This window comes from Camarhynchus parvulus, chromosome 4 (genome assembly GCF_901933205.1).
Source record: "Camarhynchus parvulus chromosome 4, STF_HiC, whole genome shotgun sequence".
In the NCBI taxonomy this organism is placed as follows: domain Eukaryota; kingdom Metazoa; phylum Chordata; class Aves; order Passeriformes; family Thraupidae; genus Camarhynchus; species Camarhynchus parvulus.
The window spans coordinates 47,752,399-47,772,045 of NC_044574.1; the positions used below are offsets into that span (position 1 = coordinate 47,752,399).

Consider the following 19,647-nt stretch of genomic DNA (forward strand, 5'->3'; position numbering starts at 1 on the left):
GTTGAACCTGTTAAAATCTACTATCTCCTGAGCCTAATGACTTTAGAAGCAGGCAGTGCCTACTTGCTGCTTTACCTGCCTCTCTCCCTGCAAAGAGGCTAAGAACAAAATAATTCCCTGGGTCATTTTTACACTTTAAGGTAGAAGATCTGTGGTCCTAACTATGTAAGAAAAAATCTAATGACCGAGTTTAAAATATAAAAGCCCTTTTTTAAATCTAGATATTGTGTTAATCTAAGATCTAAGACATTTCAATGCTATCCTAGTGAGTATTAGAAGAGAAAATCTAAATTGAATATTAGTATTTTTTGGTCAATATTGATTAGGAAATAAGAGGATTTTAACTGCTGACTACTTAATCTTTTTAAAAAAATTCAAATAAATTTAAAAAAAAATTAAGCCTTGGGATGGGGAACCCTGCCTACTTCTTCCCTCCCTCCCTTCCTACCCAGCTCCTCTTTTACAAGAGGAAACCATAATGCTTTTGTCACACTTCTGAAATTGGTAACACAGACTACTCTTTTTGCCCTACTGGGGGCAAGGGAGGGTGGGATGGGTGCGTCTGTGTTATGATACACACAGGAAAACAGGATCTGAAAAAGGAAATTTCTCTTAGTTAAGGAGAAAATGTGTCCCTCCCCTCTCAGACGTAAAGCAAGAGTTTTCAAATCCTTCTTTAGAGGCATGAAATTTCATTGTATTTCAAATTGCCTAGAGAAGTTGAAGTTCAAGCTACTTATTTGAGAAGTAGGCATATACTCCTGCCTTTGTTTCCATTCCAATGTCTTTTTCTCAGCCTGAACAGGTTTTAATTGAGGATGTGCTTCCTGTACTGAAGGATGACTCTTTGCTGTCTTCCCACCCAATTGTAGCCAATGTGTCATCTCCAGCTGAAATCACCTCTGTGTTTGACGGGATATCCTACAGTAAGGTAGGACATCCTCTGCTTGTGACTTTGGATGCAACGAAAGGGGCAACTTTGGAGAGGGCATAAAAGTCAGGGGTGCTCATAATCAGGACTCCCAACTCACTTGAGCTGTGTCTGTGCAGATCTTTGTTCTGGGACATTCCCAACTGCTGTCAGTGACGATGCAGTTAAAAGCAGCTGTGAGAGGAGCAGAGCAGCAGAGCGTGGTCAGCCACTGTGCACCACGCAGGCCTGCTCGCAGCGCGCACTGATGCAGGCAAAGCACGGTGTCACCGGCCTCTGCCACTAGAGTGCTGGGTTTAAAATGAAACTAAACAAGGTACTAATCACACCCCTCTCCCATCACCTCATGCTGATGCAGCCCAGTTATGTCAAGACTCATAATCTAACACAAGGGTAGAGGAGGCAAGGGCAGATGTCCAGGTATCCTTTCTGTCACTTCTCCATCACACCTGCAGGCCAGCATAACTTCTGTTTTGGGGAAGCAAGGCAGGGAACCAAGCAGTTAAAACAGGAAAGTGACTTTTTATCTCAAGTTGCTCACAGTATCCCAGCCGCCCAAAAAACCTTAGCAAAGATGGGCTACACCAGCCTCTACTGGCATTGGCTTAATTGGGAGAAAAATTAGCCCCACATTTCACTGAAAGTTGTGGAGCTCAGGAGTGCACTAGAGTGCAATAGTCCAGTAGCCCAGGAGGTGGTAGCAGACACTCCATTAAGCATTTGGTAAGATTTTTGCTCATCCCGTCCCAGCGTGCGGCAGTGAGGACCTGTGCCCATAAAGACTCCCTAAGGAGCTAGCTAGGATACCTTGGGTCTGTCTGAGCAGAGAGACACTGGAATGCTGGAGTCATCCAACCACTGTTGTGACCAGGGCACACAGAGGCCTTTGGGAGCCCATGGCCTCTGGTAGTACTTGCTGTGTGGGGCGGCAGCCTGGAGATCAGCCCTTGTGGGAAAATGCTGTGAAGTCCAGAGCTTGAGGGATGCCAGCAGCCAGCCTGAGGATCATCACTTTGAAGACCCAGCTTAGGGGGCTGAGGCCAGCTTCTTTCTCTCCATATCAGATGTAGCCAAAGCCACTTAGTCCTTAGACAAGGCTTAGACTTGGAACAAAGCAGGTGCCCCCCCATATCAAACCAGGCAAGTCTCTTGACTCAAGGGCCCCAACAACACTGTTCCCTCCAGTTGTTTTCTGCAGGGCATCAAGAGACAAGCCCAAAGAAAACACTCCTGTCACTCTTCTCCTCAACCAGCCATCTCCCATGCTGCTTCTGAACCTGATACACAATATTTTATTGGCAGCTTCTTACATGACCCAGTCAGTGTTCCCTATCTGATGCCGTAACACGCTTCCACTGAACACACAAAATCCAGCATTATTAAACACTGCTTGCTTTCCCTCCAAGCTCCCATTATCAGCTAAACATACAGTATATATTGCATTGACTTTAGCTTCAGCTGTGCTACAGTCTGTAACTATAGATACTACTTTTATTAGCTAGACATGATCCATCCATTTCCATCAGTTTTCTGTTTTCAATTGTTAAATCCCCTATCCAACAATACAACCAGTATTTATTGCATCATAAATGCCTCACAGTCAAACCATAAACCATGTAAAAACCTGCATTGTGTAACAGTTTTTAAATCAAACTAACAAAAGTCACGAAATATACAGAGCTAAATCAAATACTCTGGATCAAAATCTATTTTAGTGGTAAGCTAAGTAAGAAACATACTTTTGCAGGGGCTGTAAAAACAATGGAGAAAAAAAAATCCTAGCTTTTACTCATCCCTTTGTGCCTAGATAATTACAACATGAACTCATTTTTTTTTAAGCAAAAACACTTGAGGACTTGTGCATTGTTTGGGAACAGTTTGCTTGGGATATAATTTGGCTTGGGTTATAATTTGGCTGGAAAGAGAAAGTCTTTGCGTAGATTTAGCTCAAATTACTGTTGGTATTTATATATAAATGCGTGACAAAATTAGCTTGTTTCTTTTTGGCTTTGTTTTGGCTTCTCTTTTGTATTTTTCTTTTAAAAACCATCTTCTCATGATAATATTCATCGCTAAACAAATAAAGCATAATTTGGAATGCTCTCTGTTAGCCTTACCAGAACAACAAGAGAGCTTATCCAATCCTAAAATCCCAATGAATTGCCTAAGGGTCTATGGAGTCATTGCAGTGTATTCTGTACGAGAGCCTCTAACTGCTGTGGGATTGATAGGGCATTATATGCTAGGAAAGCTCTACTAGAGTAGAGCTGGTGAGTAAACAATTAATGTACATAATTGTTTTAATCTGCTTTTTAAAAGTATTTGCATCTCATCTCTTTCCCAGTTTAATCCTCTTTCTTATTTTGAAAGGTTTTATTAAAGTATCAGTGATTTTTTTTTGTCTTAAATGTTCTGTTAGAAATTTGTTCTTGGGCCTCCATATTTTTGGAACTTCCCAGCTACAGAAGTTTAGGATTAATCTTCCACATTTCTGCCACAAACAAGTCTTGCCACATCCTTGGCAATTACTATGAAATTATGTGGGTGTTGATAAAAGACTCCCCCCTATACCCCCATCACAGAATGTCAGCTAGTCAAATTAAGGTCACTTTCCTGAGCCTCCCCAAATAGTTGTAAGAAAGGGGAGTTATTAAAATACTGGTGTTCCTATAATCGGTGATTTTTGTTAGGATGAGTTTTCCTCAGACTCCATCATGGACTACAGAGGAATGACAAGAGAGGGGGGAAGAGACTGAAAAATAATAGTAGAAGGTGCAAGTGACTAACTATACATTACATTTTAAAGCAAAAGAAGTCTCCACTGTTATCAAATCATGTATAAGTGTGTATTTGTACTTTGGCTTTTAATATAAATGGGAGGGGATAGTTTCTGAGTGGTGATATCAGATAAGAAGTGGCTGAGAGACAAAGCTGAGGAACTGAGGTTCCCTAGTGCATACTCGTGGCCTTATGATCACCTTTGATCATTAAGCAGCTTTAGGATTACCACTAATGGATATCTCTTCTAAATGTTACTGAATTGGTTTTGAGCATATTCCATGGCAAACACATCAGATTTCTGTATCAGAAAACAGTCATCTGCTGACCACCTTGACTCTCCAACAATAGCCTGAAAAGCAGTGAGGCATATCTGTTCAAACAGTCCCTCTACCATAACTCATCTAGTTGTTATTCTCAGACACATAAATAGAGGAAACAGGATTTACTGAGAATTCAGATAATATTATTGTTTTCATGGGACAACTGGATTTTTAAATAATTCATAGCATTAGGCTCTCAACTGCCCCTTGATTTAGCTCAGAAAATGAAAACATGCTAATCCTAAAATTGTATTTTGCATCTTAGATGGAGTTTGCACTCCTTTTTTTTTTCTTCATCATCTTGTGCGCACTCTGTTCTTTGTTCCACATGGCTCTTCTACTTCTCTTTCCTGTCTTCCTTTTGTTTCTTTCTTCTTTCAAGGTCCTAATTGTTTGGCTTATTTTCTGTGAAGCCCCAGTTAGTAACTCCTCTGATTCCAATTCTACCCTGCTTCAGAGGCCAGAGCTTTTACACTAGTCCTCAGCAAATCTCATTCCTTAACTTCAGATGGCATACCCAACCTGTAAAGCCCCAGACTTGCAGCATTTTTAGAGTTTCCTTCCTGTTTTGTGTTCGTCTGAAGTCAGGGCCTCTCTCAGGCTGTTCCCCTGACAGGGGGAGTCCCCAGCTGCCCTCACCCCTGAACTGTTCTACATGAAACACAGAGCCCTGTTCACACAAACTGGTAGAGTGGCAGGACAGTAAGCTGCAGCAGCAGGGCTCGGGAGCTGAACCTAGGAACAAGTGTCTGATCACAACTAAAGACTGATTCTCACATCCAGATTTAAGCTCCATCAAGTAGGCATGCTATCCCACAAAGGAAGTAGAAAAACCACTTCCTTAGTCTGATGGATGATTTTTTTTTTTTTGCCTTATAAAATACTCATTCTCATGTTGCCGTTTAGATGAATGAAAATCATGTTAGAGCAGTGTGGATTGACCTTCTCCCCTTTCCCTTTGTCCTCAGGGTGCATCAATCCTCAGAATGATTCAAGATTGGATTACACCAGAGCTCTTCCAGAAAGGCTGTCAGGTAAAGGTGGCATCAAAACCTGCCAGACATACAGCCCATCTTCATGTGACAGTAGCAAAGCCATTATTCAAAATGTGAATATCAGAGATCCTGGTATTGGTAGCAAAAGTACTTAGTGGATTTCAATACTGGGTGGACAACATGGAGGGGAAGAAGTTCCATGCTCCCACAGAAGCAGGAATGTGAACTGCATAAAGATTTGATAGCCAGTGAGGACCTAAATTCCTGACAGCTTCTAGTGGAAAAACCTCCTCTACCGCACTGCTATCCTGTTGTCAACTGAGATCCCCTTATTCTGCTGTAAAGTGTGTCTGCGGCTTCCTATGGCCATGATCCTCCAAACCACACAAGGCTGACATGTAGGGACATTCTTAGAGGCGTCAGCTCATCCATGCCCTGATGCAGGGACACCCAGCCCTAAAAAGTGCAGGTAATAGGGAGAAGAAAAGAGATACATTGCACAGTTCATAGTCCTTTCTTGTGGAGGAAAAACGTGATGCTACAAAATTACAAAATGGGAGAAAGGAGCCAACCTACAAGGAGAAAACTTGTCTGTCCTTTATTCTGAACATACATTGGTAACAAGCGTTACAGTGCAGGCTTAACACATTTGTTCTTACTTCCCTCTCTCATGAAGAGCACATTTATGGACTGCTACAAGATTGTTGTATTTTCCTGTACTCCCCCTTTCACTGACTCAATCAGAACAGTTACCCAAGATGGGAAAATACAGCCACCTTTTCTCCAAGACCCTAACCCTTCCCTGCTGCTCAGTGCCTTCAGGAGCACTAAGGTAGGCAGCTGCGGCCTACAGCTACCATCTACTGACTGAACATCACCGGAAGCAGGTGACAGGGTAGGAAAACACCCGCCAATCAGCCAGGGAAGACACAGGATGGGAAGGAGGTTTAGGCATTGCAATTCTTTTCTGAATACCATTACTCCTTGTAAGAATCGTTTTGATCAAAACGTAGAGGTGACTAGACTTTCCTACTTCCACTCTGAGTCCACAGGTAGCGAAATCTCATTAAATATCTTCCTCCTGCTAAACAGCCTCTTATATTAGTCAGAAATTTGCAGCAGGGTATAGTGGTGTCCATTTAAACAAAACACAAAGAAATCTTCAAATACAAATTTATTTCCTACTAACAAGTCACTCTGGAAAACGCTGACTTTTGGTGTTATGGGATGCATTGGACAGCAAAGGAATTTCATCAGCTGAATACTGATCCATTTAATCTCCCACTCACAGTACTACCACCCATGTGTGGATACTCTGTGCAACTGAGAGGTACTCTCCATATCCCTGTACAACTGAATATGTGTATTGTTTTCACAGGCAAACAAGAAACACTGGTAGTATTTTCATGGTCTTCCATCTCTCTCTAGGCATATTTGAAGAAACACCATTTCCAGAATGCCAAGACACAACAATTTTGGGAAGCTCTAGAAGAGGTGTGTTTTGCATCAACCCAAACCCTTGCTAATAAATGTTTCACATCTCACTCACTGATTTCAGTTTCTCAAACTTTTAATATTCTGTAGCTCTTCTGTCACCGAGAGATCACAAGCTAGGCAGCCTCCCAGTATCCTTTCCCTTTCCCTTTCCCTTTCCCTTTCCTTTCCTTTCCTTTCCTTTCCTTTCCTTTCCTTTCCTTTCCTTTCCTTTCCCTTTCCTTTCCTTTCCTTTCCTTTCCTTTCCTTTCCTTTCCTTTCCTTTCTTTTCCTTTCCTTTCCTTTCCTTTCCTTTTCCTTTCCTTTTTTTTCCTTTCCTTTCCTTTCCTTTCCTTTTTTCCTTTCCTTTTTCCTTTCCTTTCCTTTCCTTTTTCCTTTCCTTTTTCCTTTCCTTTTTCCTTTCCTTTTTCCTTTCCTTTTTCCTTTCCTTTTTCCTTTCCCTTCCTTTCCCTTTCCTTTCCTTTCCTTTCCTTTCCTTTTCCTTTCCTTTCCTTTCCTTTCCTTTCCTTTCCTTTCCTTTCCTTTCCTTTCCTTTCCTTTCCTTTCCTTTTCCTTTCCTTTCCTTTCCTTTCCTTTCCTTTCCTTTCCTTTCCTTTCCTTTCCTTTCCTTTCCTTTCCTTTCCTTTCCTTTCCTTTCCTTTCCTTTCCTTTCCTTTCTTTCGCATAAGGCTGTGGGAGTGGAGTGAGAACCAAGAAAGGAGGCCTTGCTAACAAACACCCTGCTGCTGAAACATTGCCCCTGCAACTCAAACTCATTTCATGTGTGCAAACATCTCTCATCCACCATCATGCACCCCATACTGTCTCTTTTCTCTCTCCAGATTCAGGTGTTGAAAAGCTATCAGTAGCATCAATTCACAAGTAATTTTGGTGCTTACATCCCTCTCTAGCTTCTGAGTCCCAGCTGGGTGATCATCTGTGCCACCATTTTCTGATCTTTCCTGTTCCTTGAGGCTGGACTATTTTTTCCATCTATCTCATTACCCCCCATTACACTGGCATACTGCCAGGTTCTTCCCTGATATTATTTCCTTTTCTTCCAACCCTGTGGACATGCACACAGACTAAATTGTGCTTTTGCTTTTTAGTTCCAGTCTTCTCCTTGGTCCCAGACTTCTTCCTACTCAGCAGAACTTCCTGCTTTCTCTCTCTAGTGCTTTGCATCTTCACATCATCTTCCTCATCTGAAGAAGGTCACTAGAAGTGACTCTAGCTCACTTCTCTCACAGGTGGCATCCTCGGGAGGTAGTGACAGCTTTCTTCAGCTCCAGATATTCAGGGTTCACAGAATGAATCAAATTTTACATTGGTGCAGCTGCTGGTGGTTAATACTGGCTCTTTCTTCACACTCAAAACAGGGCACACTGCAAGGAGGCTTCTGCCCTTAAAAATCCCACTGTGTCCTTTCTGTCCTGTTCAGTTTTTCTGTCAGAAAAAAATTGAGAGATCTTTGAGCTTGCAAGGGGCCTCAAAGGTTATCAGTATTTCTTGTCCACATTACTGGCCAGTCTCCTGCCTACACATTTCTCATTTCTTCTGTGGGTGTTCAAGTTTCCAAATAATTTCTTTCTTCAATGACAGGCACCATAAAAGGATTTAATGGAGGATTTTTTTGTCCTGAACATGCTCTTTCCTCTGCCCCTTTCTGCTTTTCTTTTTCTTAATACTAGAGAGACTTTCTTTCCTCTTAGGACTGAATTTCCATTTTCACTACAACCTTCTTCCATCATTCACAGGCAAGTAATAAACCTGTGAAGGAAGTCATGGACACATGGACTAGGCAGATGGGCTACCCTGTTTTGGAGATGGGAGATAATTCAGTATTCACACAGAAACGGTTTCTTTTGGATCCCAGTGCAAATGCTTCTCATCCTCCTTCTGATCTTGGGTAAGTTCCTACTGCAGATGTTGATTCAAACCAGGTAGAAACTAAGTAAAATGTACCTTATTAAATGCATTTACAAAAATAAGTTTAAAAAACCAAACCAAAACAACAAAACCTATATGAACAACAACAACAACAAAAGCCCAAAAACAATAAAAAACCACCACCACCAACAAAAAAAACCCCACGGCCACCACCAACAAAAAAAACACCCACAAATAAACAAGCAAAACCCCAAAAACCTATATCAGTTTTACCTTGGGAAACACAATACCTGTCTAAATTCCATCATATTAAGCTCCATAAAAGAACAAGTAAAACCAGAAGTGTATAAATCTGTTAAGATAATTTGTTTAGGAGATACAAAACAATAAATCTTTCTTCCTGGAGGTAGGAAGAGATACCATAACCTTAATTTTTTTTATTTTCTGGAAGTTAGTGACCATTTACTTAACCCAGGGTTATAAAGATGACATATATTTCTCATAGCATTTGTCACCAAGGGGAAATCTCCCTGGGATAAAGTATAATAAACTAATATGGAAGAGCAGCAGACTGCTCAAAAGGGCTTGATCATTTTAGCAGCCCTCTATGCAGGTGGCTGACGATACACTCACAGCATGCTCTGCTGTCCCATATCCCTGATTGCCTGGTCACAGTCTTGGTCAGGCTGTGCTGTGGCTCCATTCCTGCCCAAATTTCTCATCTTTGTCCTGGGCATGCCCTGGAGTGAGAAATCTGCACCTACCCAATAAAGATATACAAGGAGCTGAGGAGCAAGAGGTAAGGTTGCATTTGCCTCCCAGTGCTTTTTAATGAAGGAATTAGGATTTTCTTGGAGAAGAAAAATAGGCTGGAAAAGGCAAGAAGCCCTATTAACTGTATCACAGTGGTGGCTTAAACTCTTTCATTTTTTCCATCTGTGAAAAACTTCTGTATTACTTAACCATTTATTTCAAGTCAGCATTGCAAAGATTAACTAGTGTCTGCACAAAGCCCTAGACACATCAACATTAACCTTGACACAAATTACTGACATATAATCATCTTTTACTAACTCAGTTGCTTTGTATCCTGCTAGAATATTGCCTGACATTATTTAGTAAATGTATATGTTCATAAGCACAAGTCAGCTTCAAAAAACAATATATAAGCATTAAAATAAACAAACAAAGACATACTGCAGGGGGTTTTTTACTATTTGGCTTCAAATGTAATTTGACTTTCTTTCCCATTAAATAATTTCAGTTACAAATGGAATATACCAGTCAAATTTAATCGTGGTGATTCATCAAATTATACCTTCTACAATGCATCAGATTCTACAGGTAAATGTATTCTCTTTTAAGGATAATGAATGGATGAAAGTTTTCCATATAATTTACAAAAAACAGAGCACAGAATGAGCTTTCATACTTTACAGTTTTCAGGTCCAGGAGGTAGCACACAGCTTGGTTATTCCAGTTACTAGTAATTTCAGTGATAATATTACTATTTCCCCTGTACAAACATGATGTCAATTTAGAGTCAGTTTCAGTATAGTGCTTAAGCATCTTAAATACAGTCCTATTCAAGGAAATATCTATGCATACTCTTAATTATAATGCACTAAAATCAATTTGGCTTAGATATGGCCATTGTCCAGTCCAAGAAAAGAGAAGTGGGAGGCTGATGAATGCTTGTGTGGCATGGTAAACTGGCAACTTGAGTTCAATTAAAGAAAAAGAGCTACAAATGATTAATCACCTTTTCTTATGCTGATTTCCGAACTGAGAAAATTCCTACATTGTTCTTTTTGATCATTGTTCTATTATGCAGTGAAATCTGAATTTCTTCTACTACACCTCCAGTGGACAAAATTGTGGGGAAAAATTACTTTTTTCAGATTTTTTCAGATTTTAAATTACATCCCATTGAATGTCAAAAATATTACAATTGGCTTATCTTGTACTTGTTTGTTACTTTCTTAAAATACAATTTGTCTTTTGTTCCGGGGTGGGTTTTTTGTTAAATGGTTGCTTTTAGTATCCACGCAAAAACAAACAAAAAAATAGCTCACGTTATGATACAAGTCAGAAGTTAACACAAAGAAATTTTCTTTCTCTGATTTCCATATGATCTGAGGGCTGCAAGGGGCTATTAACTTCACAAATCATGCAAAGTCTTGATTAGGTGCTTACTTCTACATTCACAAACAGCAACTGTAGGGAAAAATCTCTTTAGAAATACTTTGTATGTAACATCCAAACAGAAACATGCTATTAACTACAGCCACCCTCAAAACAGAGATTTCAAGACCATTGATTTCAATATGAAATAGAAAAATTTTGATAAGTAGCATCACCAACTGGACCAGGCCAAGCTTCTGAGAAAGAAAAATTTTCAAGTATTCATTTTAAATGGGAAAATCCCTAAACATGAGTGCTTGCATGAAGTCTCAGCCTATTTTGTAAATCTTTTATCAACACTTACAAAAATAGAATCAAAGAAGAGTAAGGAAAGAAAAGTTAAATTTAATTGAAACAAACTGGAAAATGAAACTAATGAAGGATAAAATATGAGAACTTTAATAGTGCACACGAGGATGAAAAATGTTTAAAAATATATATTTGCAAGAACTGCTTCTTTGCAATTTTTTACTTCTTACAACAACATTAAATCTCACCATCCTCATCCTACTCAGAAAGACCTCCATTTCAAATTTAACAAACTAGCTACCCCAAATAATTACTGCAATTCATTTGTGTAAGACAAGTGCTGACATTCATCAAAATCTGTAATAACTCATCTTTACTGAGAGCCATTTAGAAGTAAATAAAGAAATAAATTAAATTAAGGGTTGGACCTTATTTTGATATCCATTAAAACCAAATAAAATGTTTGGAGTCAAGGAATCTCCAGTGAGATCTGCATCATATAAGGTGCACAAACTGATGACTGTTTGTTTTGTAGGAATTCCAATACCATCTTCTACTGATACTTTTGTGAATGTTAATCCAGACCACATTGGATTCTTCCGGGTGAATTATGATAGTCAAAACTGGGCCAGGTTAAGCAATCTTCTGCTCCAAAACCACAAAGTGAGTGTTGTAATGTCTAACTTGTCTGGTGGGTCTCTTATAAGAGGTCTGTAAGGCTGGGATTTTTCTGCAAATAATCTGTATATTCTTGATCCCTCTTTTCCTCTTTTCACACAGAGCTTTTCACCTGCTGATCGTGCAGGGATTTTGGATGACGCTTTTTCTTTAGCAAGGTAAACTAATTCTCTACAGAGATTTCAACACAAATTTTTCACTTTCTGTTGCCTAATAATTAAGATTCAGGCAACCCAGGTGGTTGAAAGAAATTTTCTGACTGGTATGAGCTTCAATTATTTGTTGCATTATCTTGTCCTCCAAAAGGAGTGCATTTAAGTATGAATTATCAATGCATTACCATTGCAATCACAAGAAATGCTCCCTTTCAGTACCATGGCAAGAAAAAAGCAGGCTTCAGTTGCACAGGTCTTATAAAGGGGTGTTTTCTCCATATAGTTAACAATAATGGAAGCACTCCAGAAGAAGTTAGGTATCCAGAAGAGCAGAGGCGTGCCTACAATGCATACCAAGGCATTGAGTAGCTACCACCTCAGCTAGTAGTTTGTTTAGAAACTTGGTTGGAAACTTCTAGATCTTGAACCCAGCCATGCTGACACAGATAAATTTTAAGCAATCTGTAACAGTCTCTAAGTCTCCTCAGCCTTCCAGGATGTCACCAACCAGCAATTCCTTTCTTTTTTTGTGATATTAATGTCAGTCAGTTAAAGGCTGCCCACTTCTAGGCACACTGGGCTGCTGCACAATGCTAGCAGTCTTCTGACAATGGCACAACTCCTACGGTTAGGCATTGATCAACAGTAATCCTTGGTTATCTCGTTGGAAAACACCTGCCAAGTTACATTCCAGACAACTTTCTTCCTCACAAACTTTACTATTTCAGGCCTTCTAAAGTAAATAGTAAATCTAATATCTTTGGAGAAGCAGGATCTTCAAATTCATTAAAATAACAGAAGTTATGTTTTCTCCTTCCACAGACCTGGACTTGTGAATTACTCTGTTCCCCTGGAACTCACAAAATACCTAGGAAAGGAAACAGATTATTTGCCTTGGAATAGAGCTATATCAGCTGTAACTTACCTTGCAAACATGCTCGAAGATGATAAAACTCTCTATCCCCTGTTTCAGGTGATGAAGCTAACTAAAAGCCAACCCAGCTTGGGACCACTGAATCTGATAATTCAGAATCTCTCACAAGAATAATACTGAAGTTCAAGTGATTTTCAGTGTTGCTGAACTATTGCATTTACTTTTCATTATTGTTCTCTTTAAAAAACCCTCTAACTGCTTCATAGTGGTATCTGAATTGGATTCTGCATTCAGGACCATGCACTTGGAGAAAAGACATTATACTTAATTATTCTTATAATCTGTCACCATAAGGCGTGTTACAGGTATTTATTAGTCAAGGCTGTCCTGCATTCAATAAAGATGTATAGGGCAGCAAAACCTCAAACACCTGTCCTCAGCACAAAGGATGGCTATATCTCTATGTGGCAGTGAGTAGGTTTGTTAGTTGACCTAAAATACTGAACATGATTTAATGGTCACTAAAGTAGGTATGTCCTGAACTATCATCTCTGGAAAGCAGTTGTGGCAGTGTGTCCTTGCTGTACCCCAGCCTTCATCTGGGAACACAGACAAGGCTAGAGAGCAGCAGGTTGGCTTTGCCTGTCTGCACATCAGTATTGCAAATATTCAGACTTGGCGTGCTGTGGGGATCTGGAAAGATTGTGTGTATGCCTGTTCATGTTACTTTTCATTCAAGAGATGCTAGTTCTGAAAAAAATGAAGGAGAACAAACTACGAAATTAAATATATTATTATTTAAAGAAATCTACACATGTAACCAACACCCTTTTTCTATTTCAGGGATATTTTCGCAATCTGGTAAAACCAACTGTGGATGAACTGGGCTGGGAGGATTCTGGAGACCATTTGCAGAGGTGGGACAATCTTTATTTTTAACTTCTCATGTTATTGATGCATTCAAACAATAGTTAGCAGTAGGAAAATATCTCTCTCACTCTCTCTGTCTCTCTCTCTTTCCAAGGCTTCTTCGTGCATCTGTTCTAGACTTTGCCTGCAGTATGAATGACTCAGAATCTTTGAACAATGCTTCTCAGCTCTTCAATAGCTGGTTACAAGGAGAAACGTGAGTGCTCACATCTTTTGTGGTTTGTGAAGAACACAGCATGTGACTGGGTACCACTGATCTCAAGTAGGAAAGGGGGAAGAATATTTAAGTACTGTTTCTTTATTTTAGCATTCCTGCAAATCTCCGACTTATAGTATATCGCTATGGGATGCAGAACTCAGGCAATGAGACATCATGGAATCACATGTTCGACAAATACCAAGAAACTTCATTAGCCCAAGAAAAAGAAAAGTTGCTATATGGCCTGGCATCAGTGAGGAACATCACCCTTTTGGACAGGTGATTTAAACATACACAGATTTCTCTTTTCCTACAGAAGCAACTGGTCGTTGTTTGCTCTTTCCCCTCTTCCTCTCTTCTGTGCTGTCATTTTGGTCGGATTACAGCATGAGGAATGCAATACATTTTCAAGATCAGTTATCTAACATGCCCCTCTGAGATTGTACTATGGCAGGGAAAAAGCCTTGTTCTTTTAGTGGAAAGATATTGAAGACATGGTAGTTGCTGCACACAATCAACAACCTTCAGCTCTTTCAACAGTGTGTGCATCCTGTGCAATTTTAGTTGCTTAATAGTTAATTATCAGGACTAAATTAGTCATCCATTTCCTCTTTAATCAGTGAAGAGAGGCCAGGTCTACAAAGCACTGCTTATCCCAGACCAGGAAAGGAGCTTAAAATCAATGGAAAGAATTGCTTTTGGGTGTTGTCAGTCATCCTCCATTAGCTCCAGTTTGCTTAGCCTAGATGTCTACTTTCTAACTAGCTAAAATTAGGCAAACAGCCTTGAGTAATCGTTATTAACAGTCCTATGAAGGCATCCACATGAACTTGCAATGCTCCCTGAGGTGCTGTGCAAAAGTGCTCAAGCTAGAACCAAAAATGTTGAATTTATGCTGCCATGACAATGATGAGGAGTCTGGATACTGCCCCAGAGTGGTCCAGCAGACTGTCTGACTTGGCAAGTGTCTCACCAGGTTGTTGCCCTGCATAGGAACACTGGCTACTTTGGGCTTATCTGATAACTTTGCATGTTGCTGTATCATGTAGCACTCATGCAAGCAAACATCTACACCAGGGCCATTCACCACTGTATCAGAGCCCTACCTAAATACCATAACATGGAGCAGCCTCTGCTTGAAAGAGTTCCAAGTTTAAAGGAGGTGAAACACAGAAGTATAGGAGATTTAAAAAGATTCAGAAAGAGTAAATAAAAGATTCAGAGTAATTGAAATAACGGTAGGAAGCAGCTGCATTCCTAAATTCTTGTGACTGCAATAGCCTTAATCTAAAGCCATTAAATAGCTAATGGCTGACATGATTAAGACATGAATTAATTAGCTAGATCAGACTATATTTGCAGAAAATAAAAAATCCTGCCTGAAACAGGGAAAGCTTGTCTCTCAATTTACTATTAAAATAGCAAACAAGGAGGGAAGAGCAAACAGATTGAACAAAATGTCCATTACATATAGGGAAAAAGAAGGCAATCCTCAATCCCAACACACAACAGCTTGAAAGGGTGTTCTTCTGCAGCTGCTGCTATGAATCCATGACCATGCTACTCATTTCCCTGCAAACATGTGTGCTTCACCCCATCAGTCAAAACCATCTGTGCCATAACTGGAAGTATAGCGGCGGCACTTGCAGGCATGCTCTGCCCAAATGAATTTTAATTTTGTATGGAAAAAATTTTCCAAACAAACAGCACAGATGTCAATGTGAGCAAGCCACCTGTGCATGTATTCATGTTCCCTATAAGATCTTTAAAGTCTGGACTACTACTTTTTTTGGTGCTTGGCTTAACAGGCTGATCTACTAACTGATCCAGTCTTGTTTTCTCTACTGCATTAAAATAGAGGAATAATAATGGGGTTTGGCTATTTTCAAATAGAGACATAAACTCTACCTACTTTGCTAAAGATTCCTAAGATTTCTTTCAATACAATTATCTCTTGACAGAAGTTACATTTTAGATCTGTGTACTTTACCTTTAAAATGCTGTAGGAAAAAAAAATATTCCTGTTTGGAAATGGTTCTCATTGATTCCTATGGCATTTCCCTTAGATATCTGAAATATATTTACAACACTAGCCTCATCAAAAGCCAAGATGTGTTCACAGTCCTGAGATACATCTCATACAACACCTATGGAAAAACAATGGCCTGGGACTGGATACGACTGAACTGGCAATACTTAGTTGACAGGTACTCTAATGAACTCATGGGAAACTACATCCACCTGTAAATCTTGTTACATGCCATGTTTTTCTGTGTTTTCATTGTACAGTTATAATCACTGACCTTTGCAAAATGAAAACTGAAAGCTTATTCAACACAATTATATCCATTTGCTGTGGAAAAATTATTTTGTTGCTAACTTGAAAACCATTCTTCCCCTAAATGATTGCTACCAGTAAATGCTCATCAAGGAGAGGAAGTTTTACCAAGGCCACAGAAATCTGGTTATTGCATGGAAATTAGTGAATCAAGTCTCCATTCTTGCAACTGATTTCATGCCAAGAAGACAGAGTATAAAATGGGGGGATTTTAAAAATTTTATTCTAATGGTAACAGCAAGCAGCAGACATACAGATGAGCAGTGGAAGTAATCACGACCCTTTTTACTTTTCTCCTCAATAAACATATTTAAGAACAGCTCAGATACTATGTAGGAGTGCTATTTTTCAACTATTTCAAAAAATGCTGAAATTTGAGTGTACCTGCTTTATTGTAATACAGTTAGAAGTTTACGCTTCAGATAATTATGGTTTTGCATCAAACATCATTTATTAAATTGTTTTTCTAGATTCACTATAAATGACAGATATCTTGGTCGGATAGTAACTATTGCCCAAAACTTCAACACTGAGCTCCAGCTTTGGCAGGTATGATGACATCAATTCTCTTGAATTTAAGTCAATATATTTCACTATCTTCTGGACAAGAAACTTATTTTTTTGTCTTCTAAATGCTTAAAGCAGCAGGAGTAAACTGTAAAACTATTCCAATGCTACTAGCACAAGCTTTTAGTTCTCTCCCAGTCAGAATTACCCCTGACTGTGTCTTTGTAAAAAGCTGCTTGCCCAATAGCAGCATTATTTACTTCACATCAATTCTTTTCTCTTTTCCAGGTGGAAAATTTCTTTGAAAAATATCCTAATGCTGGGGCAGGAGAAATGCCCAGGAGTCAGACACTGGAGCAAGTGAAGAGCAACATCGAATGGCTGAAAGAAAATAAGGAGGAAATACAATCGTGGCTGAAAAGCACAGTAGGGCTTCAAAGTCTTACGTTGTGAAAAAGATCAGGCACTCAGATCTTCAAAGATGTTTACCAATGTGGATTTCTCACCTAGGTACCTTACTAAGACCTAATATTTTTTCCTACAAACATTCAGGAGGCCACTGCCAGAGCAATGTTGGTGTAGTTGCTTAGCAAGAATAGCTTGAGAGCTGAATTTGCCTGAACAAACAGGACAAAGGTTTAAAGTCATTCAAAGCAGAAGCGATGGCAGAACTGGTGTCCTTGCTGATCACTCTGGACTCACTCCTTATGCACGCCACTCTGCAAAGCTACTCCTTGGTTTGCACAGAAGTATGTCTAGTATACTCAGGGATTCCTTTCCAAGTGCACCTCATAGGAGCTTTCTCCTGAAGGAAAGGGAATTAAACGGTAGTTTTGACATTGTCTGAAAATCATCTCTATTCATAGCTGTAAAAATTCTATGTCTGGGATTTGGGTTTGCTTTCTGATACTACAGAAAGGCCAGTTAAGCTTTCCTCTCAATTGATTTTTGAAGTTTAACTGCTACTACACAAGGGATCAATATTTTCAACTTCTTTTTCAATGTTATTAGTTGGGATTCTGTAGCTTAGGGTAAGGGTTGTCTTGGTTACTTTTGTCTTATTTCTAAATCTTAAAGAAAAAAAAACTTGTGGCAGCCAATACTGCAAACAAGACATGCTTTACTTACTGCTTCTTTTCTTATAGAAAAATAAAATTTAAAAATCTACATGAAATCTCAGTCTCATTTTAATGAAATTATGAAAATTCATGGGTTATAGAAGAACAGCTGTTACAGAGCTCAGCTGTGCTGCACATAACAGCTTCAGTGACTTCTGAGGGGGAAGAAACCTATTAACTCCTCTGAGAAAACGCAGAAAAAATGGGAAATGCACCCAGAGGGGTCAGATGAGTCCCACTGCTGCAACTGGTCTATTGCAGGACTACAGACAGCAAAGAAAGAATTCTCAGTCCTAAGTCCCTCTGCCCTTGGGATGCTGGAGAAGGCTACTCTGTCTCTCCCAAGCTGGAAGCTGGGGGGTTTTGGAGTTCCCAGGTTTCCATGTGCTGTGTCCTGACACTGGACAAGCAGCAAATGTGAGCACCTCCTTGCCTTCTCCCTGGTCTCCTGAGCAGAGATTATAACCAGCTAGAGCCAATGTCTGTCCAGGTGTCCTGGGAGCAGGATCACAGAGCACCTCACAGTAGGTAGCCCAGGGAAATTTCACGCACAGCTGTCACGAAACTCTGCAGTTGGATCAGAAGACAGGAGCATGGAAAGGCACTCTGCTTACCTTCTTTCTGCAATGCTATTCAAAGGGAAGAGGAGATGACTGTAAGGTACAGTAGTTTCAGTACAGGCTATGTACCTGCCTCTGGGCCTTGGTACAGAGGACTCCAGAACAACTGATATAGTCCCAGATGGAAACACTTTCCTCCACTTCCACACTTCACTCAAAGCTGTTTTATGCCTCTCTCTAGACGTCCAAGTAGCTGTGACAAGCCCAGACAAATGTGGTGATAAAGTCAGTTGTCCTGTTGTGCTGGTTTTGGCTGGGATAGTGTTAATTTTCTTCACAGTAGTTGGTGTGGGCTATGTTTTTCATTTGTACTGGAAACAGTGTTGATAAAACAGAGATGTCTTCATTACTGCTGGGCAGTGCTTACAGTGTCAGGGCCTTTTTCTGTCTCTCACACCAACCCACCAACAAGGAGACTGAATGCGCATGAAGTGGGAGGGGACACAGCTGAGACAGCTGATCCCAGCTCACCCAGAGGATATTCCATACCATAGTGCATCATGCTCAGCATACCGAGATGGAGGGGAGAACAAGGAAGGGACGGACATTCAGAGTGATGGCGTTTGTGCTCCCAAGTAGCCATTATGTGTGATGGAGATCTGTTTTCATAGGGATGGCTGAACACCTGCCAGCTCAGGGGAAGTGGTGAAGGAATTCCTTGCTTTGCTTTACTTGCATCCATAGCTTTTGCTTTAATTAGCTTTTTAATTATTAAACTATCTTCATCTCAACCCATGAGTTTTCTTGTTTTTACGCACTCAATTCTCTCCCCCATCTCACCAAGGAGTGAGCGAGTGGCTGTGTGAGGCTGAGATGCCAGCTGGGGTTAAAACACAAGATCTGTCAAAGGAAAGTATCAGTCATTTGCCTCCTGCAAACAAAACATGGCAGGATTTTGACTAACAGTGGTTACAACTTGCTAGAGACACCAGCTGTTCTTCAAGGTGAGGAGGTGGCAAAGAGCAATTTCTTCCAGGTTTTCTTGCTGCTCAGATTCACACACAGAGAACAGTAAAAGTGAAGTAGCTGCACACACCCAAAACTACCAGCAGTAGACAGGGAGCAGATTGTCCTTGGGCAGCTGCCAGCTCAGTGCAACATACAACAACTCACCTTCACTATTTTACGCTTTTGAAGAACTGAAGGAGTGGAAGCCAAACAAAAATTCTGTTGGTTTCAAGGTCACAAACAGGTTTGGTAGCATCACATAGTAATGCCATTGCATTGTATCACTGTGACTATCAACAGTACAATCATCTCTGAAATTTTTTCTGTGTACAGTATGTTTTGATTGAAGGTTTTTAATTTCAGCTGGCCATGATGTGGAACATTGCAAAACCAATATAAAGATATCCAAGCACACAGCTCAGTCATTTTCCCTTTCAGAAATGATTTAATGAAATTT

The 19,647-nt window shown here is 40.0% G+C and overlaps 1 protein-coding gene across 2 annotated transcripts in view; it reads left to right on the top strand.

The window, feature by feature from the left end:
- ENPEP (glutamyl aminopeptidase) overlaps positions 1 to 17,539 on the top strand; it is a 34,367-nt gene extending 16,828 nt beyond the window's left edge. For both annotated transcript variants that reach the window (XM_030947762.1, XM_030947761.1), the window contains 14 exons: positions 797 to 931; positions 5,001 to 5,066; positions 6,456 to 6,521; positions 8,258 to 8,409; positions 9,655 to 9,734; positions 11,359 to 11,486; positions 11,604 to 11,659; positions 12,479 to 12,629; positions 13,374 to 13,447; positions 13,555 to 13,656; positions 13,768 to 13,938; positions 15,726 to 15,866; positions 16,468 to 16,546; positions 16,793 to 17,539. In XM_030947762.1, the coding sequence (XP_030803622.1) occupies positions 797 to 931; positions 5,001 to 5,066; positions 6,456 to 6,521; positions 8,258 to 8,409; positions 9,655 to 9,734; positions 11,359 to 11,486; positions 11,604 to 11,659; positions 12,479 to 12,629; positions 13,374 to 13,447; positions 13,555 to 13,656; positions 13,768 to 13,938; positions 15,726 to 15,866; positions 16,468 to 16,546; positions 16,793 to 16,957 (1,566 nt within the window). In that variant the 3' untranslated portion in view covers positions 16,958 to 17,539. The remainder of the gene's footprint in view (positions 1 to 796; positions 932 to 5,000; positions 5,067 to 6,455; positions 6,522 to 8,257; positions 8,410 to 9,654; positions 9,735 to 11,358; positions 11,487 to 11,603; positions 11,660 to 12,478; positions 12,630 to 13,373; positions 13,448 to 13,554; positions 13,657 to 13,767; positions 13,939 to 15,725; positions 15,867 to 16,467; positions 16,547 to 16,792) is intronic.
- The last annotated feature ends 2,108 nt before the right edge of the window (positions 17,540 to 19,647 follow it).